The 26,903-nt window shown below is 36.3% G+C and overlaps 1 protein-coding gene across 2 annotated transcripts; it reads right to left on the bottom strand.

Annotated features, from left to right (window-relative positions):
- Nucleotides 1–1,595: 1,595 nt before the first annotated feature.
- On the bottom strand, nucleotides 1,596–26,903 carry ODF2L (outer dense fiber of sperm tails 2 like). 2 transcript variants are annotated; one of them, XM_075508460.1, is made up of 14 exons: nucleotides 26,758–26,903; nucleotides 25,326–25,388; nucleotides 25,022–25,093; nucleotides 20,294–20,410; nucleotides 16,906–17,091; nucleotides 15,452–15,561; nucleotides 13,179–13,314; nucleotides 12,503–12,613; nucleotides 11,239–11,343; nucleotides 9,906–10,064; nucleotides 7,707–7,792; nucleotides 7,459–7,621; nucleotides 5,828–5,953; nucleotides 1,596–2,778 (listed from the first exon to the last, which is right to left on the bottom strand). In XM_075508460.1, exons 1-14 carry the CDS (start codon nucleotides 26,899–26,901, stop codon nucleotides 2,650–2,652), a joined length of 1,707 nt encoding a protein of 568 aa, XP_075364575.1. In that variant the 5' UTR covers nucleotides 26,902–26,903; the 3' UTR covers nucleotides 1,596–2,649. The 2 variants fall into 2 exon arrangements, with proteins under 2 accessions (XP_075364575.1, XP_075364574.1); XM_075508459.1 differs by lacking the exon at nucleotides 9,906–10,064.

Genomic DNA, 26,903 nt, shown 5'->3' with positions numbered 1-26,903 from the left:
GGTCCTGTGAATGAACGCTACTAGACTGAAAACATAATCACAAAGCATGTACAGTACAGACCAGTAACTGTTGCTTTGATAATTTTTCTGTACATATTTGCAGCAGTAAGATGTTTCATCTGACTGTCTGTATTTGAAAACTGCAGCAGCATATTAAGCATTTGGAGGGGGGAATGCTAAATCAAAATCTCATTTGAAAAAAGGCTGAGAGGTGAGGTGCTGGTGACTGCATCATGATTGAGGGCTTCTAAAATTGCCTAGAGATGAAAACTCCCAGGAAAGCAAGCATAAGGAGTCTGTTTCTTCCTAGAAAATTGAGTGTCACTTTGCTATGTGATGCAGACAGTAAAAATAAATTGCTTTAAAAAAAATATTAGAATCCCAAAATATAGTCAATTCAGTATAGCTGTATCCAAGAATTCTGCAGCATGACACGTGGCTTTCTATGTTGTAAAATGAACAAGGCAAGAACTACTTTAGCTGTATTTTACAGTTACTAAAAATATAAGCAGCAATCTAGAGTAGATGGCAAATCCTTAGGTAGTTAGGAAAAGTAATTTCATTCTTCTCTTTATTAAAATCCACAGCAACTCCTGTCTAAATGAGCTAACAAAATTTAAAATGGAAATAACATGATCAGCTAACACCAGTTCCCAAATGCAACTGAGAAAAAATAATTTATCTTTGTGACTAGTAGCCCTACTTCTACCATGCAAAAAAAAAAAATCAGTAATGGAGAGCCATAAAAACATCACCATCATTTGGAAAATGCTGTCTTCATTTTTAAGAGATTTCTAAGACTTCGAAGATCGAGAATGTATATTCCAGTGCTTGAATATGAAGAAAAGGAAAGAAAGTCTAGATTAATACAATGGAAACAATGGTTGAAACAAAAAAAATACAGATTTCTAATTTTATAAGCTAAATCAAGTCACATATACTTTGACATATCCTAAATTTATTGTTTGTAGACATTCAGAGGTAGAGGTACCTGAAGCTGTCAGCAACTTCAATAATTCCAGATCTATTTCTTGCAAATGACATAGGAAAAAAAAAACCCTAATTTCCTGGATAGCAAAAGATAGGTTGAAATCAAGTTACTGTACATCTTTGTATCATTTATCAATGAAAAGTGTACAATTTTCCATGATGACCTTTAAAAAACCTGTCATGAACTGGACTCAACACTTAATTTCTGAAATCTTTCCTTCATACATGATGACTTTCCAAAGGTTTTGATATTTAGTAGCACAGGCAGGACTAAATTAATACAAATATGGTTATGTGTGTGTGTGTAATGCAAAAAAACCCCCAAAATATAACAGAAATATTTGCTAATGGCATAAGTCATATATAATAAATGATACTTTTATTTTTAAAAAGTGCACACAAGCAGATCATTATGACATATCAGTATTTGTTAGGATGGATAAGCATTTGGGAAAAAAAAAGAACATCAACATTCTACACATTATAAATAACAATGAAATACTAAATTTAACAAACAGGTATTATCTGTGTATGAAATAACTTATGTTTTCAGTTAAAAATATAGATTATTTAAATACACATTCTAAATTACATATATTTAACTTATCTGAATGTACTACTTTTCAAAAAACATATCACAGTTCTATAAGCATGTATCTATGAAACAATTACTTTGTCAGTCAGAACTGTTTTTTGTATTAGCCCTGTATCAGCTGGGCTGATATTTACATGTGTTTAACCTGAGGCATAGGTCAGTCTTACTCACTTCAGTGAACAGCAGCTTTTGTACTCAAGCACAGAAAAATACTTAAACACCTTAACTGGAGCTGTGTCACCGTGAAAGGTTATATCAACACATTCAGAGCTTAAACTATATCTGTACCTAAAATACTTTCCTACTTATATTTGCAAAATATTACTATAGTATACTCCTGATCATAATGGGATGTAGGGAAAAAAGGCTGGATGGGACAGCCTTGTGGTGGCAACTATTTCATGCAGTGCAGTAGTGTGTGCTGTACCGGTGCTGAGCTAAAGGGAAAAGACAGGAAGGGAACCTAATGCTCTCTAAATTTTTGCCTGGCTTAATAGGATAGATACCATTATCTCGGGCAACTAGATATCTACAGTAACAGAAGTGTAATGACTGATAAATATTATATAATTATTAATAATTAAAGTATGGAAATTACTATGCAACCAGTCCATGGATGTTCTCTTCCCTCATGTGAACTGAAAGGTAATCTGTGATCATCTGCATTTACCATGGACTATAAGGACGCACGTAAGATTTTACAGCACAGGACCTAACACACGGTAAATTCACAGACCAATTTACAACTTTGTGTGCACACCCCACACTTACACACCTGTCACTACTGTCACGCAGTCTGCCTTTTCACTTCTGTTCCATGAATAATACAATTTTTTATATCAGTAATACCAGGTAAATTTTCCATATGTGACCAGCCAGTAGGATATACAGTAATGATTGACCTGCTTTTCCCTGTCCACAACAGAAGTTTTCCTAGGGAACAACTAACATTATAGTACTCAGTCCTACAAAATACTGTAAGGCCTCAACAGCCTTGCCTCCAACAAGAGTTAGCCAAATCTTGAAAAGTTTCCTTATTATTAAAATAAATTAAATTAAAGAATTCAGCCAAACATTGTTATGTATGAAGCTTTCAAAAACTGCACATAATTCTGGATGCTCTGGTTCTTATTCTCTGACTTTTGTAGGCTGTTCTCCAGCTCTTTCAAATGTACTTCATGGTGCTTTTCATTCTAAAGAAAAAGATAAATGCAATGCAACTTAGAAATAAAATACAAATCAATCAAAATAATAATGTAAGACAACTAGTACCTAATTTTTATAAGTCTTATTTACTGATAAAAGTTTTCAGAGGCTCCACAAAACTGAAGGTTACCAAAAAGATCTCAAAATATTGTATGTTCAGTCAGGACCAAACTGAACATGTTTTGATAGGCTTATAATCCAAAAAGGCCTCGGAATGTAAAAACTAACCTTCTGAATTTTTATCATGAAAGATTTCTAGCATCTTAAATCTGTTAGGGACTTAACACTCTCCCTCTGTTGATTTTTCAAGGAAACATTTGTTATTGATCTCTGATGCGACATGATTTTTGATGCCTATTGTTCCTTATTTAAAAAAGATGATTGATAGGAATATTACCTGCTCATTAGTTCCATACCTGATGCATACCACAGATCATTTGTTATATAAATACTACAGATATTCAGGTATTTCCTTTTAGGTCTATTATAGATTTCAGATGCTGGTTGCTTAAAATAAATTCAACTTTAAAAAATGGAATTATAGTCTTCAGATTTAAATCCACTCTTAGAAAAAAATAATCAGGTTAAAATGAATAAGTGAATAAAGTTACCTTCACAGTCCTATTTTGTTTCCAGTTCCACTACAACAACAGGAATAAACCCATTTTATCATTTTCCATAATGCATTCTCATTTATATGTAAATGTAATTGGAATAAAAAGCAATGAATTAATTGAGAACAGTTCTTCTCGCAGACACATATACCTTTCACATTTATATTTTAACTGTAAGCTTAAAATGGAAACCATTTGAACATAGACTTTATTTCTGACACAGAAGGATTAACAGGAGTGTTCTGCCAAGTGACATGAATTCTTATTATCTAGGACTGGTGATTCTCAGTTTCTTTGCCTTTAGCCATTGGTGTGAGGCTTTAAAATGGACTAACAAGCAAACAATTACTTAGAAATTAAAGTGTACTGGTAATTTGATTGAAAAGAGCAAATTTAAATAATTTTAAATAGAACTAGGCTCTTGAGATCCAATTCTGTTCCCATCTCAGTAACTGGACTACCACTGATTTTAAAGGAAACAGAATGAGGCTTAAAAATAAACAGTAAAGTAACTTACAGATATCATACAAGTCACATAAAAATAGATTATTTTAAAACTGATAAAAAAGAACAAAAAATCCTGCCAAAAATGCAAGTGTGCCTACTTGTTTTTTTAAGTTGCAGAGAGAAATAAATTAGGATCTAATTTTAAGGATGCTTAACTGCCAGTAAAGCTATAACAGTGTATAGCACCAGATTCTGTAACTCTTACTTGTAACCACTGGCAGCAACTCCTTCCATATTGTTTCTTTACCTTGTACCTTGGTATTATATCAAAGACAACCAATGCAGCTCTATGATAATAAACAACAACATATATATGTACACAACATATATATATCAACATATATATACATACACACACACACAGTGCTGTACATTTTCAGGTTCATTTCAAGACTCCAAGTCTTTAAAATAAATGTAATCAGGGAATCTTTAACTAGATTTCATGACAAGAGTAGAAAATAGAAATTTGAAATACAATATACTGTTTCTACATCACCATGAACCTCTACCACCAAAAAGCCCTGAAAGATAACTAATACCAAAACCAAACTAGGATCTCTGAACATAGGTCTTAAGGTATAGGATCTGACAAATTGGTCTTTTTGTCTCTTTCAGCTGAATTACAACACCCTCCCTGCCTCACCTCCCAAAAAAAGAGATTACATGAATGTCTAATCTTACTACACCTCATTAGGGAAAGGAACTTAATTTCTTTCTTAATATTCAGGCAAGGATATTACGGCAATTTGCTTGCTGAATATGATTAAATTTCACATCCTAATTCAATCTGGGAGTTTTTCTTGGACAGAAGACAAGAAAATTTTCTTTATTTTCTATTTTACTTTAACATAGTAAGAAATTCCTATGAAAAAATATTTGAAGTAGAATAAAATGCTAGCCAATGTCTGATTTTGTTTTAAGAACACTTTTGTCTTAGGGTAAATGCAGACATTAAGTTATACTTGATACAGATAAAAAGTTAATTAAAGCATACTGAATTCAGAACCCTATCTCTGATGTCTTATTTGAACCTTGAATAGAGTTTGCATTTAGGTTGGCTTGATTTTAATCTTGAATGCTTCAAGTCAGAATACAGAATATTGGTTTTGAGAGTCTAGGAGAGTGATACTAAACCTTTTTAGTGTCTTCTATATTTATTTTAAATAGCTTTGTAGCTTATTATCACTGATCACAGGACAAATCTCTAACTGTATCAGAACTTTGATTAAAGCAAATGATTTGCCATCATTAGGCTAGGCAATTCAGAGATGTCTGACATTTTATTAATAGAAAATGTGCTGAAATTTTCTGGATTAGATAAAACAATAAATCAGACTTCTGTTTTTTGTTGTTTTCAGGGAATATTACTCATGCAAAATACCTTCTTAGACTGTACATATTTTAGACTTCAACCTATCAAAACCTGGGCATTTAAAGGCTTGACACTGAAAAATCAGAGTATCTCTTTTGTTACTAATTACATTTATGTGCAACATTGGTATATAAGCTGAAAGCTTTTCACAAATTCCAGTAAGATCAGATTCTTGTATCAACTCAGGGAAAAAAAAGATACCACTATGTCATTATGGAACTGTTAGGCATTTATTCAAATCTAGGTATGCTTACTGAACATGATTAATTCATACATATTTTTTTATTTTTGCCTTACTGGCAAAACTGGATTGAATAAGAGATGTAAACTCAATATTATTCCAGTGATTTAGTAAAATAGACTGGGCATCTGTTAAGTCTATTAGAAATGTCAATATACAAAGTATATTGTCAAATTGAATTAATTTGCTGTTCCCCAAAGTATGTATCAATTATATTAAAAGTGTGTTTTTCAGTAAAATTAACTTTATGTAAACAGTGATGTGGTGAGTAATTTCTTACGTCATAAACAGTATTTACTCACATGGTGAAATATGCAGAGGAGTTGTTTTTTCTCTTCTTGCCTCTCTCTCACTTCAGTTTCAAGAACTAGCATTTTTGCCTGAAGAGCTTGTTCTTTGTATGACATTTTTTCCAGTTCTTCAGCTACCTATAATAGTAATGAGAGAGAAATTATGTATATTTACTTTCACTTAAAGCCAAAACCAAATTATTTTCTTATATCTTAGCATTAGTAGCTCTATTTCCTATTCTCTCATCTAATACTTCAGCTATTTCCCATGCACAGAAACTAAACAAACCTGGGAAATATTCTGCCTAAATTTGAAAGAAGTTTCAATTTGGAAAAAAAGTCCTATTATTGAGAGGAAGACACTTTTGTAACTCATTTATAAGTTTACCCAAACTCGTTATTTTTTCAAAACCAAATCAATATCCTCAGACACTATTGAGAAAATTCAGATAGTTTATTTTAACATTATAATCTGAGACAGTGTGCTGGTTTTGGCTGGGATGGAGTTAATTTTCTTCATAGTAGCTAGTATGGGGCTATGGTTTGCATTTGTGCTGGAAACAGTGTTGATAATTCAGGGATGTGATGTTTTTGTTATTGCTGAGCAGCGCTTACACAGAGTCAAGGCCTTTTCTGCTTCTCCCCACCCCACCAGCGAGTAGGCTGGGGGTGCACAAGAAGCTGGGAGGGGACACAGCCGGGACACCTGAGCCCAACTGACCAAAGGGCTGTTCCATACCATACGATGTCATGCTCAGCACATAAAGCTGGGGGAAGAAGAAGGAACGGGGGGGACATTCGGAGTGATGGCGTTTGTCTTCCCAAGTAACCATAAGGCATGATGGAGCCCTGCTTTCCTGGAGATGGCTGAACACCCGCCTGCCCATGGGAAGGAGTGAGTGAATGAATTCCTTGTTTTGCTTTGCTTGCGTGTGCGGCTTTCGCTTTACCAATTAAACTGCCTTTATCTCAACCCATGAGTTTTCACACTTTTACCCTTCTACTTCTCTCCCCCATCCCACTGCGGGGAGTGAGTGAGCGGCTGCGTGGTGCTTAGTTGCCAGCTGGGGTTAAACCACGACAGACAGAAATTACAACTTCATACATATCTTCTGATTAAACTAATACAATCCACTGCAATCTAAATGCCTACATTTCCTCTTCCATTTGATTTACTGTTTGCATCCTGCCTACAAATGACAAATCTCTGCTGAATATTGAAAGTGTGCAAAGCCTTCCTCTAAAAGGAGAAGGATTTCAAAACCAACATTCTTGTGGGCTACCTATTCCAAAGAAAATAAGAAAAAGGAAAGATTAAGCTTTCGTTCAGAAACTTTTTGCCATATGTGTGGGATTTAAATATTAGGTGGTTAAAACATTTTGATTTGTCACCAAAAAAATGATGGTGAAATTTTGGTCCACTGAACTTCGCCATTAGTTTCAATAGGATCTGAATTCCACAAAGAAGTTGAATTGTGCAGTCCATATTTAAATACGCAGAATTCCCAGTAACTTTGTAGTATTGCTCCCTACATGCAAAATAATCTTGTCCCATCTTTTCTTCTCAAGCACATTTGGTTTTAATGCTATTTTTAAATAGAAAATGGCAAACAAGATTAAGAGATGTATTAAATCATCAATACCATTTTTCTTCCTTCTTCCATAGCAGATTCCAGTTGTCTGGTTAATCCATTATATTCTGCAATTTTCTCCTCAAGTTGCAATTTACTGCACTGAAGACTCTCATCTTCTTTTTTGAGCTGACAAGCAAGTTCTTCATTTTGAAATTCCATCTTTTCTAATTGCCTTTATGCAAAACAGATTAATATATTATAATTCACTATAGCAGAAAAAATAGGAATTAATTGCAATCAGATTTTTAAAAAGTTACCTTTTAAGATCTTCATATTTCTTCTGAATGTTACGGTTTTCTTCTTCTAAGAAATTACTACCCACAGAAGTTACACTGTCTTCCTCCTGTGAAAATGACAATTCGTTTCTAGTTGAAGAGACCCATACGCAGGGTATTACAGAGTAAAGTAAGCTTGCCCATTAAAATCCAATCAAACAATTTAACTGTAATTTCAGGTAGCCACTACATTATACTCAAGTAAACATTATCTTGTGTTTAAAACAAATAAAATATAGCCAAAGTAGCAGACTAAAACTTTGTGTGAACACTTTAAGACTGAAAACCTGCTATGTAACAAAGTGAAGTCCTAACAAAACCCATATGCTGCTCATGCAGCCTTATGTATTAGGAGTTGGCCAGGTCTATCTCCTTGTGAACTTTGACTCTTAAGCTTTAGATTCCAGCAAAAATAAGTTCCCTCAAAGTACAGTCACAGGAAGCATAAAAATAATACCGCATATATATACAGTTATCACAGAAGAACAGCGTAGCACTGGCAAAGAATTTCAGAAAGTAGTGAATATCAAAAAAGACAATCAAGTTCATAAGAAGAGGTTATTAGTAGCAGAAGCTGAAGAAAGCAAGAAGTCAAACTGTCTTGCCCTGTTCAGCATCCAGACTGACAAACTGTTACATGTTTTCTTTTAAATCTCCTAACAGCAGTGATGAGATTATTGCCCTTGCTACCACCCATCAACAGCAGATTAGCAATAAATAGCCACATCACCAGCCTGCTGGCACCATTATTTAAGGGGCAACATCCATCACTCACAGGACTACCTCAAGCAGTTCCATCCAGTAATTTGAGCTGATCTGGTTGATTTTGCCTATGTGAACTACAGGCTGTTCAGCTAGCAGACTGGTGGTAGCAGAACCCTCCAGCAGAGGGGCAGTAAACTGATGTCCTGGTCCATCTGAACCCAGAAGAGGGTTTCTGCATATGGTCCAGTTACTTCAAAAGGAATTTTCCTAAATTCTGATCTTAAGATCAAGGGTCAGAATCTCTAAAGACATCACCAAGATTTAATGCTGAAATCTAACTGCTGTTCCACCAGACTAGTGATTATATTCCCAATTACTTGACTATACTGAAGAGGTTTTTTGCATTTATTCAGGAAAACAGGTAGTTAGACTAAAATTGTACTAAATTACATATATAATTTTATATATGCACCTCAAAATTAATTGTTGCTTAAGTACTTTGCTAAGCAAAGATGGATTTATGAGTTTATGAGCATTTCTGGAAGGAGTATTTAAAATTATACAAACAAGAACAAAATTTGATGCTATAAAGATCATCTTGTCAAGAAATTTAAAACAAAATCAAGAGCTATTTTTTTATAAGCATATAAAGTCTATAGGGACACAGAGACTCACTGTGTTTCAGCTGAAGTTTTCCACTGACACAGGAAGAAGATTAAACCCCTTTCCCACCCTACTGATTCAAATAAACACCTTTGTCATTCATGCTAGCAGGGTATTCTCTTCTAACTCAAAAGCACATAAAAGGGAAAAGCGAACAACAAAAGCCCCCAAACTTAGCCCTGCTGTTGAAATTGATGTCACAGACAAAAAAAGTTGAGGAATATTCATATTCAGGCTTAAGAGGAAATACAAGCAGTAGCACTAAAATACTGCTAAAAATAGAAATGATCCTATTAAAGCATATTTTTAAAATATATTTTACCAACAAACACAATGTCATCATTAAAATATTAAAGTTATACATCATCAACAATACAATTTATGACTATTTATCTGAGCAAATACTGTCTTGTTTATAAATTAGTCATTAAAAACAAAATGAATGTGGAATTAAATTATTCCACTAGATACAAACAATAATTAGACTTGCACATTTATTTCCAGGGAAGAATACTGCAACACATCTCAGGACATAAGTATTCAAAAGGATCAAGAATATACTCACTTAAAAGATACAGAATCTAAAAGTAAATATAAGTAACTAGTTTGTCACATACCGAATTCACGTAAATACAGTTGGTGATAGTTTTATTTGCATTGTGCTATTTCTACAGAAGGAGTTTTTGATTTATGAATCAAATAACAAAGGAAACGGCAAAACTGTCACACACACTAATAGGAAAAAAATGTTCCAGAGACTTTCTTCCACATAATTTTCTCATTTATCTTTAAAAATCAGCATGTTCTGAGCACCTGAACTTGCAGCTCCCTAAGGGTTTTGCATTTCTGCACATGGATCCTTTCCCAGGATGTATGCTTTTCCTGATACCCCTGCTGCTTTTCCTCAGCTGCTTTCCACAAGTCACAAACATGTTCTAACTCCTTTAACTCAGCCTCTGTTTTGTCCCTCACCTGCATCATAGCATCACAGGAGAAAAATGTAAGTGTAAAACCATAAATTAATTGTTGTAATACTTAATAGCTTTCCATGTCAGTAATAAATCTGAAATTCTACACAAGTTGCATAATGTCACCTATTTCATAAAATACTGACAAATTTACAAGTTCACCATTGGAGAAATTTCTCTCTCTGACTACGTTTCATTAAAGACTCAGTAACACTCACAATGAACATTTACAAAATTATGCAAGTGTTAGCAGTTCATTACGCAATACACAAATTTTGATTTTATTTTTATTGCAATATATTTTGGGAGATGGCATACAGACACTCTAAGCAGCTTACAGGAAAAATTCTGACCATACAACTATTGCAGTATTTGAAAAGAGGGCAACACCTAATGCCACCTGAAGCCACATACAATGCTGTGCAAGTATTATTTAGGGGATCAGAAAATATTTTTTTCCATTCTACAACTGAATCATTGAAAAATAAAGTTAGTATGAAATAAAATGAACATCTGAGACACTTCTCTGTGCGGACTAATTCTGTTCTGTAAAACAGAACACTGCAGGCAATGCAAAACCTGTCCCTGCTTCAGCTTCATCGCTTAAAATAATATGTATTTTGGTGAGAACTGGAACTGAGGAAAGTGATTTTTCTACCAATTTTGTATTGTTTTCTGATGCTTAAGAATGTGCTAACTGTGTTGCAGTATTCGGCTCCACCTGCTGAAAACACTTAAAACTCATCTCTGTATTGATTCTCCGTTTTAACTGCTAGTTAAAACAAACAACCTACACTGCGAACAGTGTAGGTTACAGTAGGTTTGCTTCCCTGTGCAACTTTCACAGCTGTTCTGTCGAGAGGTCTAGGTTTTAAAATCATCAATAACAAAATCACATTTTTAAAAGTCATAAAATGAATTCTTGAATTCTAAAATAGCATTACTCTAGGAAACATTTCTCACCTGTTTGCAGTTGTGTAGTATCCAAAAAATCACCCGCTCACAAGTAAGAGTTAGTAAAGCATTCAATTAATTAAAAAACAATTTTATAGATGGAAAAAGAAAAAAGAAAAAGAGCCAGTACCTTGTGACTTCTAATAAGTGGATCACAACAATGTAGTGATTGTCAATGTACTACAGAATTATTTGGAAACATGCTTTATTACTGCAAAACTTACCTTATCTACTTCTAAGCATTTGTTTTCTGTTATTCTTTTGTCTTCATTTAAGACTGTGTCATATCTGGATTTCAATTCTTCTACTGCTGTTTGTAATTTTTGTACCTAGGACACAATATATTTTTCACATACATTTTCGAGGTGTTTCTTTTAAATATAGAAAAGAGAATCATTAGTATGAAGCATAAATTAAAACCTTTGATTTCTAAATAGAATCTTAATATTTGTCATTATATGAAGTTATTTATTTTCATTATCCTACTCACTACAGCAAATATAAAATGGTAGCCAGGTGAAGAGCACTCTGATATCAACATTTCATTTTCAACAATGAAGAATGAGCTACAGTTGTGCTACAGAAGCAGCCAGCATGATTCACCCTTCTCTCCCCAGATAACGAGTATCACCAATGAGAGTTCCCATCTGGAGTCACCACAGCTACAGGCTAGGGAATTTCATCCCGCTCACTGCTTAAGGTTGACTGTTCCCTGGAACTACATCTCCCATCTTAAAGCTGGCAACACTTTAATTGTGATTATATGTCCCACAGACAAGGCACACTGGTTGTACTTAAGAGTTAGTATCAAGTCTTTCCTCTTGTCAATGATTTAAAAAAAAAAGATAAGACTGTCAGTGAAATAGTATCTATACTATAGCAGAAATATATACAACTTTGAATCAATGTTCTAAAATTCCTTCTCTGTGAGTAAAGCCAAATACAAAAAAGGAATTGAGAAAAAGCCTGTTTTAACTCTGATTTATATGTTTTGCTGGTATTTTCAATGTGGAGCTACTGATGTAAATAAAAAACCCTCTTACAACAGTACTTGAGTGCTGTTTTACTGTTCTTAGGAATGTGGGAATAAAGATATGACCAAGGAGAGGTGAAATACCACTGGATATGCCCACTAAAGACATCAGACTCAAGTTTTACTTTTTAAATATAGTTTACTAGGCTGCCAACTTGATTTTTAGGATGCAAATCTTTTCTAAGCAAGCATGTAATTAGCTCTGTTGGCTTCAACGAGCTTCAACTGGGCTTCACACAATTCAGTAAGGATTATGTGTACTGGTAAGAGTGTGGAGACTATTCTTGGATACAGTTTGTAATGGCACCCTCTTCTATTATCCTCAATGTTATGACAGTATTACAGTCAACATGACAACGAATCTGTTTTATTTACAAAGAAAACCTTTATCATTTCCTCAAAACGGCTTAAAAATTTAAAAACCCATACTTGAACATTTCAAATATGCTAGTCACCTGATTTTTATACCATTCAACAAGGTTTTCCTGCACCTTTGCCTTTTCTTGCAGATTTAGAAGTTCATTTTCAACAGAAACAGTACTGGTTTCCAATGTAGCAAGGGAAGCCTTGATTAAAACATGGAAAATATAAAAATTGTAAGAGTGTTATTAAAATAACAATCTACAATATGATATTACTAGCAAGTGACCTGCAGGCATTAAAAAGAGTGACACAATTATTTATCCTGTCAAATTAAAATGATAACCCACAGTTCATTTGTCAGCTCATCAGACTATTTACTTTGGAGGATAAATACAATACAAAACCTGTAAACCCTTTAAAAAATTTAAAGTAATAATTGAGCTAAACTCATTTCTTTCATTTGAAAGAAAATTTTACAAACATAAAATAACAATTTCCAATTAAGCGATTTTGTAGCTACTGACAGTAAAATAAATGGCATCCTGGTTAAGCTGATAGATGATAGACTATCCTGTTACTAGATTTGCCACAGATTCCCACTGACAAATTTTCAATGTCTCATTTTCACTTACTATAAAAAATGGATGGCAGAATTTATTCTACAGGTTTGGGATCTCTAGACAGAAGGCCAAAAGGGAATTAATGTGGTTACTTTATTAATGTATCAGAAATGCAGAGCCATTCAACAACGATTTAAAATAATCTCACCTTTAATTTTTCATTTTCGAGGTAAATCTTTTCATTTTCAGAGTTAACAGAATTCAGCTTTCCAAGAATTTCCTCATCTGACTTTCTTCTCCATGCCTCCTTTCTTTTCAGGTCCTCCAAAAGGCTTGTGACCTGTCTTGTTAGATAGGCAAGAATTTCTATATCATATATAATACTTCCAAAACTCTCACTATGCAAATTAAATTGTACCTTAATACATACTTCTTCTGTGTTCTTATTTTATTAAAAGAAAAAAAAACAACAACAAAAATTGGGAGAATGCATTTAAGCATTCCAAGAAAGCAGTATCTATTGAAATAAGAAACTTTCCAAAAGAGATGTAGTCCACCAAAGAAGTGGTCCTAGCTAAATTATAAATAAATGCATTACCTAGAACACCCAAGCATACTTCCAAGACAACTATGCATACACATACTGTACAAAATGGAATTATATTGAATTTATAAGGTCTATCAGATAATGTCCTACTAAGAACATTCCATAGGTAGTTTAGGAATGGTATTTTCCATTATTAAAAGCAGCAAATTGTGCTATATGCCTCACCATTTGCTTTCAATGTTAATAAAGTTAAACAATGAAATTTGTTTTGCTGTTTATTTAGTCATACGCTACCTAGTAGAACAAGTCTTGTTAGAATGGTACATTTCAAGCAAAGACTTATATTTTCAGCTAAAATAAAACCAGCAAAAAACCAGCTGGAAGCAGAAAGAGTACTTCCGGGAAGTATCATAGATGTTTCCCTTTTCTTATTCTTTCCTAGATGCCTCCTCATATACACTGGACCAATAGTGGGCTAGACAGATTTCTGGACTGACATCGTGTACCTGTACTCCTTTTAAATTTTAAAACACACTGTCCTGGTTTCAGTTGAGATAGAGTTAATTTTCTTTATAGTGGCTGGTATGGGGCTATGTTTTGGATTTGTGCTGAAAACAGTGTTGATAATACAGAGATGTTTTAGTTGTTGCTGCACTAGTCAAGGACTTTTCAGCTTCCCGTGCTCTGCCAGGTGCAGAAGAAGCTGGGAGGGGACACAGCCAGGATAGTTGATCCAAACTAGCCAAGGGCTATTCCATACCACATGACGTCATGCTCAGTATATAAAGCTGGGGAAGAAGAAGGAAGGGGGGACATTTGGAGTGATGGTGTTTGTCTTCCCAAGTAACCGTTATGCGTGATGGAGCCCTGCTTTCCTGGAGATGGCTGAACACCTGCCTGCCCATGGGAAGGAGTGAATGAATTCCTTGCTTTGCTTTGCTTGCGTGCACGGCTTTTGCTTTACCTATTAAACTGTTTTTATCTCAACCCTCAAGTTTTCTTACTTTTGCTCTTCCGATTCTCTCCCCCATCCCACCGGGGGGGAGTGAGCGAGCGGCTGCGTGGTGCTTAGTTGCCGGCTGGGGCTAAACCATGACACACACTGAAAATATTTTCAGAAATGTCAGATTTTCTGAAACAAAAACGAAACTCAAGCCAATTTAATTTGAGCTGTTACGTATTTGAGCATGAATCAAGTTCTTTGTAAAATAAACATTCTGTGTTAGGCCTAGCATAGAGGCACCTACCAGTTTCTTTTGCTTGTTTGAATTATAGTCCATATTTCTACTGACAGAAAAGGTAAAAGGATATTTGTCACTCTCTGCCAAAGAAAATGGCATATTCTTCATGTACATTAAGATTTGTTTGAATAAGGTTGAATAGTTTGATAGAGAGAGCTTGAATAAGGTTGGACAATTTTGTGTTGCTTTTCCTTACAAGACTAAACTGTTCAAACACGCATCTGAGAGGAACTCTTCTCTCTCCTCTAGTGGGGTGAGACATTAGTGGAACTGAAATAATTTTGCTGTCATTAGACTGAAGTAGAAAGTAGAAGCCTAAGTAAGAACCTTCTTCTGTAGTGCAGTAGACACAAGAGTTAACACTCAAGCTGTTTAATCAGTTACTAAATAAATGGTTCTGAGGAAGCAGCATAGTAGCTGCTAGCAAGTTCAGGCTAAACGGAAGTATGCAGAGGAAAGAACGTGTTCCTTACTTGTATGGGGGAATGAAGTTTTTTAAAAAGTTGTGAAATGCAGCAGAGAGAAGGACAAATCTTAAATTTTTTCTAGTTTTCAACTTTTAAATTCTGCTCAGAATTTTAAAATATGAATACATAAACTTGTGTACATTGTCAACCTGAGTACTACACTACTGAATATCAAGACTGTGACTACAGAAACAAACAAACAAAAGAGATCAACCGTTTAACTTACTTCTTAAGATCTTCTGTGTGAATTTCTAATGTTGTCTTTCCTTCAACCATTCTATCATGCTGGTTCTTCCAGACATTGGAAGCTGACAGTATCTCAGACAGTTTGACTTCCTAGAAAATACAGGAATTACAAATTATGTAGCAAAAGAATGCCACTGAAGAATACCATCTACTTCTACAAAATTTTCTAAACACAAGAGCTATTTAATATAAGATGGCTTAGATCTCCCTAGTACAAAGCAATGTAAATTTTGTCTTGTCTCGAAAGAAAATAAACAAAACTACACACATTTTAAAAACTTAAGGTCTAAGTATAGACTTACATTCAAGGCAGAGACACAGTTAAACATTGGCACTGTATATCAACTGTAGAATACAACAGTATTTCAAAATTTAAGATGAAAATATTTTCTTACAACAAAAATATTTGTCCCCAATACATCTCTACTACATATAAATTATATAAATTAATACAAAAATAAAATTCTGCCAAAACATTTTAAGAATAAAAAATAATAGCTAGGTAAGAAATGCAAAGTTAAGTAAAGTCATTCAAAGAAGTATGGATAATTAACCAACACATCTTGGAAGTACACCAGGTCTTCAATGGGGAAAGAAAACAACAGTGTGACTACAAAACATCAAAAGTTCAGGAGTTAGCTGCCATCCCTCTGTACTGCTAAGTGTACTTAAAGATCCACTACTGTCTTCTAACAAAGATCAAAGAAAACAAAAAAACATTATTAACTATCTCCTAGTATACTAACTGGAGAAATATATCTTTAGTACTGACATAACCAAAATGACGGCAACACATTTAAGAGTATGAAAACATACTCTCTTCAGGAAATCTAAACAAGGCAATAAAGATCTCGGTGCAGTTCTGATCCACCTGGCCTTTTTGAACAATTACACACTGTAGGGATATGTGGGGCAAGAATCTAAGGAACAATTTGTATTAAGGAAGTTTTGTACATGGATTTTGAAAAGGTTCAGAGCAAGCAGCTTAGAAACAGAAAGCTAAGTATCCACATGAGACGTCATACACTGATAAATAAAGAAAACAAAGACGTCAAACCCCACTCATGGATTCTCAGTTAGTATGTTGTACCTCTGAGATGAGTCAGTGTATATCCATAAAGGTCTAACAGGAAGATCAGGAGAGGTGTAACTGAAAGCTGATCAGACTTCTCTTTCTTACTACAGTTTGAAGCATACAACCTCATGACTTAAGACATTCACTAAATTTTAACAAAACGAAGGCAGTGAATGTAGTAACAGTTTGCATGTCACTTACAGTAACCTTTTCCTTAACCAAGGAGCAAAAAAATAAGAGAGATACAAACACAGCATGACCGACCAACCAACTTTTCCTATTTTTCCACAGGTGAAAGTCTCCCAATTGTTCAATTTAAAACAATACAGCACGACATTGCTCACAGCATAGTCACTCACACGTTCTCTTATTCTGGAGGTTAAATTTTCCACAGCTGCTTCAAAGCGTTCAGCTCTTTGTGTCTGGGACCTGATTGCTTTTTTCAGAGCGGTCTTCTTTTGCTCACTTGTTTCCCTTAAGGCTAACATCTGGTGCTTGTATTCACCAACTTGAAGTTTCCATTCTGCTATTTTCTTTTCTAGAGTCTGCAGTATAATTAAACATCAACTCTTTTCAAATTCTATACCTTACAGACCATTTTGTGACATAACATAATCAGGAATAGCAATTACATTTATAATCTGTTTCCATAATGTCTTTTTATCTCAAATCTTGTGGCTGATACAAACAGCTAGCCAAGGTATGTACAGCAGTAGGCAAGAGAAAATACATGTTGGGAAACATTATAAAGATAATCAAGAGAAGAGATTGAAGAAGTGCAGAAGCAGGCAGGAGTAGGGGGAAAGACAGCAATCTAATCATTGCTGTGTGCTCTTGGAAATGAATGCAGAATTTCAACGTAGAAGGCATGGCATGGAAGTTAAACCTATTTATGAGGAAAATAAAAGTGGTTTCAATGTTCCTAGTGCCTGATTTCTGTAAAGAATATCACGTTAATGACTCTACTAGTGATATTCACTGATGTAGTAGTAGTCTGTCCTCTGAATCTATAGTGAGTACACATAACTAGGGCTGGAGATCAGTATAACAGTATACGAAATTTGAATATAAAAGTTCAGATCTTGGTTTTGGGTTTTTTAAGTCAAGAAGCTAGGAAAGGCCAGGGTCTCTTCTTGAATATATGTATTATGATATGGTCTGTGATTAGATGAAAATATACTATTTTCTTGCAAGATCTCTGACTTTTTCCCATGCATATAATGGCCTCACTCTATTAATGAGAATTAAACAGAATTGTTTAGTGAAGAAACTATTTTTAACAGAAAGTTATATTTTGTGTTCAATGGATAGTAAAGCAGAAAATGCAAAAAGAAAAGATTAAGCACTGCCTTGCCCACAGCAGACATTTGCTTAAAGATAATTAAAACAGGCTATGATAAAGCTTAAACCACAGCAGTAAATCACACATTGTAAGGAAAGCAAATAACTATAATTTCCTGAGTGCTTGATTTTGCAGCACTCAGGAAATAAAACGCATTTGCATTAAATGTATTTTTATTTAAATACCTGTAAAACTATATTTGCATTAAATGTATTTTAATGCATTTAATTGTATTATCAAATGTGTACAATGCAACCGAGATGACAGCTGGGTTCTACAATTGTCATTATATTATATTTTCTGTTGCTGTTAATATTTCTGACTAACTAGGTTTTTACATCGCTCTGATGAAGGCAGTGTAACGATCCCATCCAATCCAGGAAGCTGACGTCTCTAACTTCATTACTTTTGTATTTTTCATCTACATATCACTTGTTATTTAAATATGAATAGAAAAAAGAGTCTAGACTTTAAAACACTACATGATGACATACAACAAAAGCAATACCAGACTCTGCTTCAAGGAGAATCTCAGATGTGATTATTTTTAAGGTGCTACAGCTTATCAAAAACATGACGAAGCTACCAGTAGACAACTACTTTCATAAAGACAAGTGCAAATTCCATTCATATCACTTATTATTCTTCTGCCAAACTACAGCAACCTAAGTAGGCTAGCAGTGTAAATAAATTTGTCTCAAGTCACTGATAAATATCCTAATTGTAAGAATGATTAATGCATTTGTTTCCTACATTTGAGTCTAGGTCTGACACTTCACTTAATTATGTTCTACATGAATAAAGACCAGAATGACATGCCATTTACCTACTGCCTATATGAATGTGCCAGCCTTATTCAAGATACTATTTGCCAGTTGCTGTAAAATATGCATATTATGCATATGAGAGGATATCTGTCAGTATATGTCCTGCTAACGGCCCCAAAACTTATCCATAATCAATGCAAAATGTATGTGGTTTTCCAAGTGAAAGATGGTCTCAGGTACTGGACCCACCAAAAAGGAAAATACTATTTCAAAAAATGAAATTATAAAAACCCCTAAATATGCAGGAAGTAGTTTTCATATATAGATGCTTGTAGGGCATTTAATAAACAAAGATGTGACTTGGGCGGGGGAGGTGGCAGGAGAATACCTTCAATAAATAGAGCAACTGAGTCTATGCATGGACTTCTTTAACTGCTGGTATAAGTAAACAACTGTTATACCCTGTTATAACCGCATGAGGTCACAATTACACTAAGAATAAGTGCTTTAGGCATTCACTGACAGGTAAATTTAAATTGAGAATTAATTTCATAAAGGTAATGCTAAGCTGTCGCAAGCTTTTGTCCAGATATTAACAGAATCATCACCAGGATTTAAGCTAGCAACTGACTTCAGCACTTTTTGAAGAGCGAACAAATAAAACTTTTAAATATTGAATGAAAATACAGTTGTATATCAAGTTACTTTATCAAACTATCACAATGAAAATGTTGTTGGAATTCTAATAATTGTACTAGGTAGACCAATAAAGCAATTTTTATTCAGAAGAAAACATAAGATAGAGACATAGACATATGTGACTTTTTTTGAAATTGAATTGCTAAAGGTTCCTTAACAACTTCAAATTATACAATTCGTAGTGGATGTATGCTAATAAAAAAAGGTTGGAAATTAGAAATACATTATTTTTCAGCCAATGTTTTCTCATTCATGCCTATGTTCTTGACAAGTTTCAAATATTAAAATCTGAGGCCACATACAGCTCCAGCCTTTGACACGTGACCTCTTCCTTGCCTTGTTCTAAAGCCAGTAACTGCTGCAAATGCCCAAATTTACCTCTTGCTTTTTAGAATAGAAAATGGAAATCATTTCACCTACCTTAAACAAAGTGCAGTTAGGCATTAGTCTTAAGTGTTTCTCTTTCAGTCAGTATTAAGAGGTTTATTGATTCCTTTACAGTCAATAAAAAGAAACAGGTGGTGATTCATCACTCTTATCTTACAACAGAAACTCATCCTGGAGACTTGCCTATCTCTTTCTATTGACTATATGGAGACTGCCTCAGGATCAATATCTATCTTCTAGACAGCACAGTTAGGTGAGTGCAAATGCTTCTATGTGTGCTTAACTTCTCTTCAGCAGAACTGCTAGTATGCACAAGTTGAGAAAATAAGGAAAAAAAAAAAAACCCTTGCAATTAAGATAGTGTGGTCAGCCAGACTGTGCAAAATATAAATGCTAATGATTTTTACTGTTTGCGATTTTTCTTTTACCAAGAGTTTGATTTCAAGTGATACTTTAAGATTTAACCCTCACATCTGAGTTAAACTGTGACCACAATAAGGCTTTGCTAATTTTTTCAAATAAAAACTGAAAAACAAGTAAAAATATGTTGACCTGTATTTTCACTTTTAATTCATCATTTTCCACTTCTTTTCTTTGAATCTGACATTGCAGGTGAGCTTGTACTGCTTTTACTGATCTTGACAGGTGGTCTTCTTTCCGTACATTGACCTAATAAAGAGAAATATACACAAATCTATTGATCTATGGAGATATGCTGTATGATGCTATCTGTATTCTTCCTACTTTGCCATACAGTTTCTAACTGACAGTTGAATGTCCTCAAAAGCTGAAAAAGATAAAACATGCTCTACAAGTATATTCACAAGCAGTAACTTGTTACTAATGTTATTAATGTTAAACAGAAATCACAAACTTGAAAGAATATATGTATAATTGATGCCTCATATTTAATCTGACACATTAAGTAGTATGAACAAGGCCTGGAAGCACGAACTCAGAAACCCAGATTGAGCAAAGCATCTAGCTAGCAGGTTGATCAAAATTAAGCCACACTGATCAGCTCTGCCCTGACTAATTAGGCCTGAACTGGTCTTCATTCAATACCGAAGACCACCACCTGCTATTAGAAGTATTGATACATTTAATTCAAACTAATTTTTTGGGGAGGGAAGAGGCAACTTATGTCACCAGAACTGAGGTCAGATGATTCTATGAAATTTCTTGCAACTTGATTCCTTTGGCTCGTTCTAAATAAGAAATAATGAAAACAGGTAGAAAGAAGTCATATTATCAGTATAGACTAGAAGAGCATTGTAATGCACCAGTGCAAGTGTTCATTATGGATACCAGTAAGAAAGGCAGACTCAGACTCAGTCAGGTATTGATACAAATGCCATTTATTGGAGATAATGTTAAGAAGGAACAAGGAGATAGCATAGATAATCATTTATCCCTTCAGATGCTGGGACCCCAAGTTGTTCAGCATTACACAGATCTCTAGTCCGGGCATGGCATGCTGCACAAATCCCATCAATGCTGAGGTTTGCTGGCATTGTGGTCTTCAGAATCTTTATAGGCCTTTCTGTTCAGCATTTCTCCTCTCAAGCAAAAGGATGTTTCTATGAAAACATGCTGCTTCACTTCAAGATAAAGACAAGGACATGCCAGTTGCCACGTGTGAAAGTGGGCACCCTCACAGGCTTCTCTATTATAATTAGCTGGCTAAGTTTATCCTGCAGCCAAGTGATATGTTCTCTTAGTTAAGCAAAGAAAAAAAGAAGAAACATGGCTCTCAACAAACCCCAAGGAGTTACAAAAATCAAAGGTCACCATTGTCCCCTTAAAGATTTAACTCAGCCTACTCTGTCCCTCACTAACACTGAGCCACACTGCACTGCATACACATAAAGTGCACTTTAGGTATACAAGTACTGTAACACAGATTGCTAAACTACCAGTAAAATAATTTTGAAACTTTTGTAGCACCTTCTTGTACAGGACAGACAATCCTTCTCTTCCTCTGGTTCCTGCACTGAGCCCCTTCCTTTGGTTCAGAGAACGAAGGAGGTCTTGTCAGCATGGGCAACAAGCAGGAGGAGTTAGAAGCCATTGTACATCAGGAAAACGATGATATGGTTGCCATCACGGAAACATGGTGGGATGACTCGCACAACTGGAGTGTGGCGATGGATGGCTATAAACTCTTCAGGAGGGATAGGCAAGGCAGGAGAGGTGGTGGGGTAGCCCTATACGTCAGGGAGTGTCTGGATAGTTTAGAGCTCGATGATGGTGATGATAGGGTGGAGTGTCTACGGGTAAGAATCAGGGGGAAGGCCAACAAGGCAGATATTGTGGTGGGAGTCTGTTACAGACCACCCAGCCAGGATGAGGAGACAGATGAACTATTCTATAAGCAGCTCGGAGAAGCCTCATGATTGCTAGCCCTTGTTCTTGTGGGGGACTTCAACCTGCCAGATGTCTGCTGGAAATACAATACAGCAGAGAGGAAACAGTCTAGGAGGTTCCTGGAGCGTGTGGCAGATAACTTCCTGACACAGCTGGTGAGTGAGCCAACGAGGGAAGGTGCCCCGCTGGACCTCTTGTTCACAAACAGAGAAGGACTTGTGAGCCATGTGATGGTTGGAGGCCGTCTTGGGCAGAGCGATCACGAAATGATAGAGTTTTTGATACGAGGTGAAGTGGCGAGGGGGGTCAGCAAAACTGCCACCTTAGACTTCTGGAGGGCAGACTTCGGCCTGTTTGGGAGACTGGTCGAGAGAGTCCCCTGGGAGGCAGCCCTAATGGGCAAAGGAGTCCAGGAAGGCTGGACGTTCTTTAAGGAGGAAGTCCTAAAGGCACAAGAGCGGGCTGTCCCCAGGTGCCGAAAGACGAGCCGGCGGGGAAGAAGACCGGCCTGGCTGACTAGAGAGCTCTAGCTCGAACTCAGGAAGAAGAGGAGAGTCTATGACCTCTGGAAGAAGGGGCGGGCAACTCAGGAGGACTACAGAGGTGTAGCGAGGCTGTGCAGGGAGAAAATTAGAAGGGCCAAAACTGAGCTAGAGCTCAATCTGGCTGCTGCTGTAAAAGACAACAAAAAACACTTCTTCAAATACATTAGCAGCAAAAGGAGAGCTAAGGAGAATCTCCAGCCCCTAGTAGACGGCGGAGGGAACACAGTGACCAAGGATGAGGAAAAGGCTGAGGTACTTAACGCTGCCTTTGCCTCAGTCTTTAATAGCAGGGCCAATTGTTCTCTGGGTACCCAGCTCCTGGAGCTGGAAGATAGGGACGGGGACCAGAATGGAGCCCCCATAATCCAGGGGGAAATGGTTAGTGACCTGCTGCACCACTTAGACACTCACAAGTCTATGGGGCCTGATGAGATCCACCCGAGAGTACTGAAGGAACTGGCAGATGTGCTCACCAAGCCCCTTTCCATCATTTACCAGCAGTCCTGGCTAACTGGGGAGGTCCCTGCTGACTGGAGATTAGCTAATGTGACACCCATCTTCAAGAAAGGCTGGAAGGAAGACCCGGGGAACTACAGGCCTGTCAGCCTGACCTCGGTACCGGGGAAGCTGATGGAGCAGATCATCCTGAGTGCTATCACACAGCATGTAGAAGATAACCAAGGGATCAAGCCCAGCCAGCATGGGTTCAGGAATGGCAGGTCCTGCTTGACCAACCTGGTCTCCTTGTACGAGAAGGTGATCCGCCTAGTGGATGAGGGAAAGGCTGTGGATGTTGTCTATCTAGACTTCAGTAAAGCCTTTGACACGGTTTCCCACAGCATTCTCCTGGAGAAACTGGCTGCTCATGGCTTGGACGGGTGTACTCTTCACTGGGTAAAGAACTGGCTGGATGGCCGGGCCCAAAGAGTTGCGGTGAATGGAGTTTACTGCGGTTGGCGGCTGGTCACAAGCGGTGTTCCCCAGGGCTCTGTGCTGGGGCCAGTTCTGTTTAATATCTTTATCAATGATCTGGACGAAGGGATCGAGTGCACCCTCAGTAACTTTGCAGATGACACCAAGTTGTGTGGGAGTGTTGATCTGCTTGAGGGTAGGAAGGCTCTACAGAGGGAATCTGGACAGGCTGGATCGATGGGCCGAGGTCAATTGTATGAGGTTTAACAAGGCCAAGTGCAAGGTCCTGCACTTGGGCCACAGCAACCCCATGCAATGCTACAGGCTTGGGGAAGAGTGGCTGGAAAGCTGCCTGGCAGAAAAGGACCTGGGCATGTTGGTTGACAGCCAGCTGAATATGAGCCAGTAGTGTGCCCAGGTGGCCAAGAAAGCCAATGGCATCCTGGCTTGTATCAAAAATAGCGTGACCAGCAGGAGTAGGGAAGTGGTCGTGCCCCTGTACTTGCCACTGGTGAGGCTGCACCTCGAATCCTGTGTTCAGTTTTGGGCCCCTCACTACAAGAGAGACATTGAGGTGCTGGAGCGTGTCCAGAGAAGGGCAACGAAGCTGGTGAAGGGTCTGGAGCAGAAGTCTGATGAGGAGCAGCTGAGGGAGCTAGGATTGTTTAGCCTGGAGAAAAGGAGGCTGAGGGGAGACCTTATCGCTCTCTATAACTGCCTGAAAGGAGGCTGTAGAGAGGTGGGGGTCAGTCTCTTCTCCCAGGTAACAAGTGATAGGACAAGAGGAAATGGCCTCAAGTTGCGCCAGGGGAGGTTTAGACTGGATATTAGGAAATTTTTCTTCACTGAAAGGGTTATCAAGCATTGGAACAGGCTGCCCAGGGAAGTGGTTGAGTCACCATCCCTGGAGGTATTTAAAAGATGTTTGGATGAGGTGCTTAGGGACATGGTATAGTGGTGGTCTTGGTAGTGTTAGGTTTACGGTTGGACTCGATGATCTTAAAGGTCTTTTCCAACCTATACGATTCTGTGATTCTGTGTCAGCCTTTGATGAGATTAGCTCTGCTGTCAGTACTACCTTTCCCTATTCATTGAGCTCAAAGAGCCATGGAAACTAATGGTGAACAGTCTCTGTTTAGTTTACTCTGTATTACTTCATTATAAGTATTTTTTTCCAGAACTATTGCAAAACTGTAAATGAGAAGCCAAAAGCCATTAGTCTAGATATATGCCCCTCCTTGAACCATGGGACATCAGTGTTAAGGATAACCTGTCTCCTTAATAGGTTTGGATACTGTCTTATGGTTTTAAGATATTTCTGTAGGAACCATCTTTCAGGATTTTCCTTTTTTTCATAGATCTTTGAAATAATAGCTTTTCTCAAAATCTAAAATTTGTAAATAAGAATCTAGTACATTGGGAGAAAACATTCATTCCAACAGAACTGGTCACTCACTTTTTCAAGCTGAAGCCTGGATGAAAGTTCTTTAACATGTTTCTCCCTTTCAAGTATTTTTCTCCTGAGATTCTTCATGGAAAAAAATTAACAAAGAAATTATTTTAATGTCTATACACAACAATGCAACAGCAACGCACACTGATGAATGTTTCAGATGTAAAACTAAGATTCCATTTTGTGATGATAAACCAGAAATACTCCCACCTTGCCACTGTCACTTCACATTGTATGATACCATGACGTAGCCATTTTCAGATGTACAGCATAGAACAAAAAGAGACAGAAATTTTAATTTACTTACAGTATTTCGGGTTTCATTTTCACTTAACTTCTGCATCAAAGTGTCAATGTTTTTATTGTTTAACTGCAAGACAGAAGCAGGAAACAGTAAAAAAATTACTTCCAATTATAATTGATTTAGCATTTTTTCAACTGTTTTGAATGTGGTACATATAATTTGCTATATTTTCAAATTTGGTACATATAAATACAAAAGCTCGCATACCCATGAGCTACTTAGAGTTGGTGATTTAAACCCTAAAGATTCAATTTATTTTGTGCATAGAACTTCATAGCTGAGGAAAACAAACTAGGGTCATTACATATGCCAATTTCTTTCTTTATTTTAGCTAAAAGGACTCTAAATACCATAAATACTTAAGTGTTATTTAAACACGTAGTCAAATAGTAAAAGCATTTGTACAGCTCGTAATATTTTAAAGATTAGTATTAAGTATTAAAGCCTTTTCGGAACTTCAGTTAGGAGAATTTGACGCCTGAACCAGAAAACATAGGCTGGGAGATCACAAAAATCAACCTACATTAACTGTTACTACAAATCCAAAAGAATTTATATGCCTGTAATATTGTATATGCCTGTATATCCTGGTCTGCATATAATTCCTCAGAATATTCTGTAATCTTGATCCCATGTTTATCTGTGAAGTCAGTACATGGACCCCAATTCTGCATCCAAGTTTCCACCTCTGCACGCAAGGCAAAATTATAAACATTGTATTCAGCAGTAGTCCTGTCCTTTCCTGACTATACTGAGTCAGATTTGCTATCAGCAAATAACTAATATATAAACAGGAATGGTGTTTTGTGACCTCACAGTAATTTATCAGCAAAAATAGAAGTGCTTAGAAGACTTCCCAGAACTGAGAAGTGACTGGAAACCTAAATTACTCGTGCTATCTTTCCATTCTCAGGAAATTTTCTTCTCCACAGTTTGTTCTCTACGAACTTTCTCTGTAACAATCAACAAAAAGCCTCACGCTGTAAGACACCTAGCATTGTCTACGAAAACCCGAAAATTAAGAATATCTTCAAAATTAAAAAAAAAGTTCAGAATAAACACCCATGTCTGTTAGCTGGTAAGAACAAAAGGTTAGCTTTATGACTTCTGAAAGAACGGTAAGAAAGTCAGCAATGACAAATCACATTTAATTTTAAAAGAAATCTACATTCTTCACTCCATGAGGTTTCTGTGCAAGTTCCATGTGACACTACTGTTAATCAGGAATTCATTGTGATCCACCTCCTGTTTTAACATACGTAGCCCACCAAATTCCTTCCAACTTTGCAGGAACTTTCTTAGTGCACTGGACATAACAAAAAAATCTTCTTTAATAGACATATTGGGAAGATTAAGACTAAATGTTAGTTTAAGATTCACGTAAGAAATGTACATTTGCATTGGTTTTATGTTTATGCCTTATATATTTTCTTACTTGGTGTTCTAGACTGTCAGATTCTTTGCTTAGATCAGTAAAGTATTTTCCATCTTGGATAGCTTTTGCAGTTCTATGATAATCCCTTTTATACGGCTGAATCAGTGAACAGAAGTTTCCTGCTTTTCCAGGTGGCACATACATTC

This window comes from Mycteria americana, chromosome 7, assembly GCF_035582795.1.
Source record: "Mycteria americana isolate JAX WOST 10 ecotype Jacksonville Zoo and Gardens chromosome 7, USCA_MyAme_1.0, whole genome shotgun sequence".
NCBI lineage: Eukaryota > Metazoa > Chordata > Aves > Ciconiiformes > Ciconiidae > Mycteria > Mycteria americana.
Note: the sequence above shows the minus strand (reverse complement) of the source record. Positions and strands in the feature narration are given on the sequence as shown.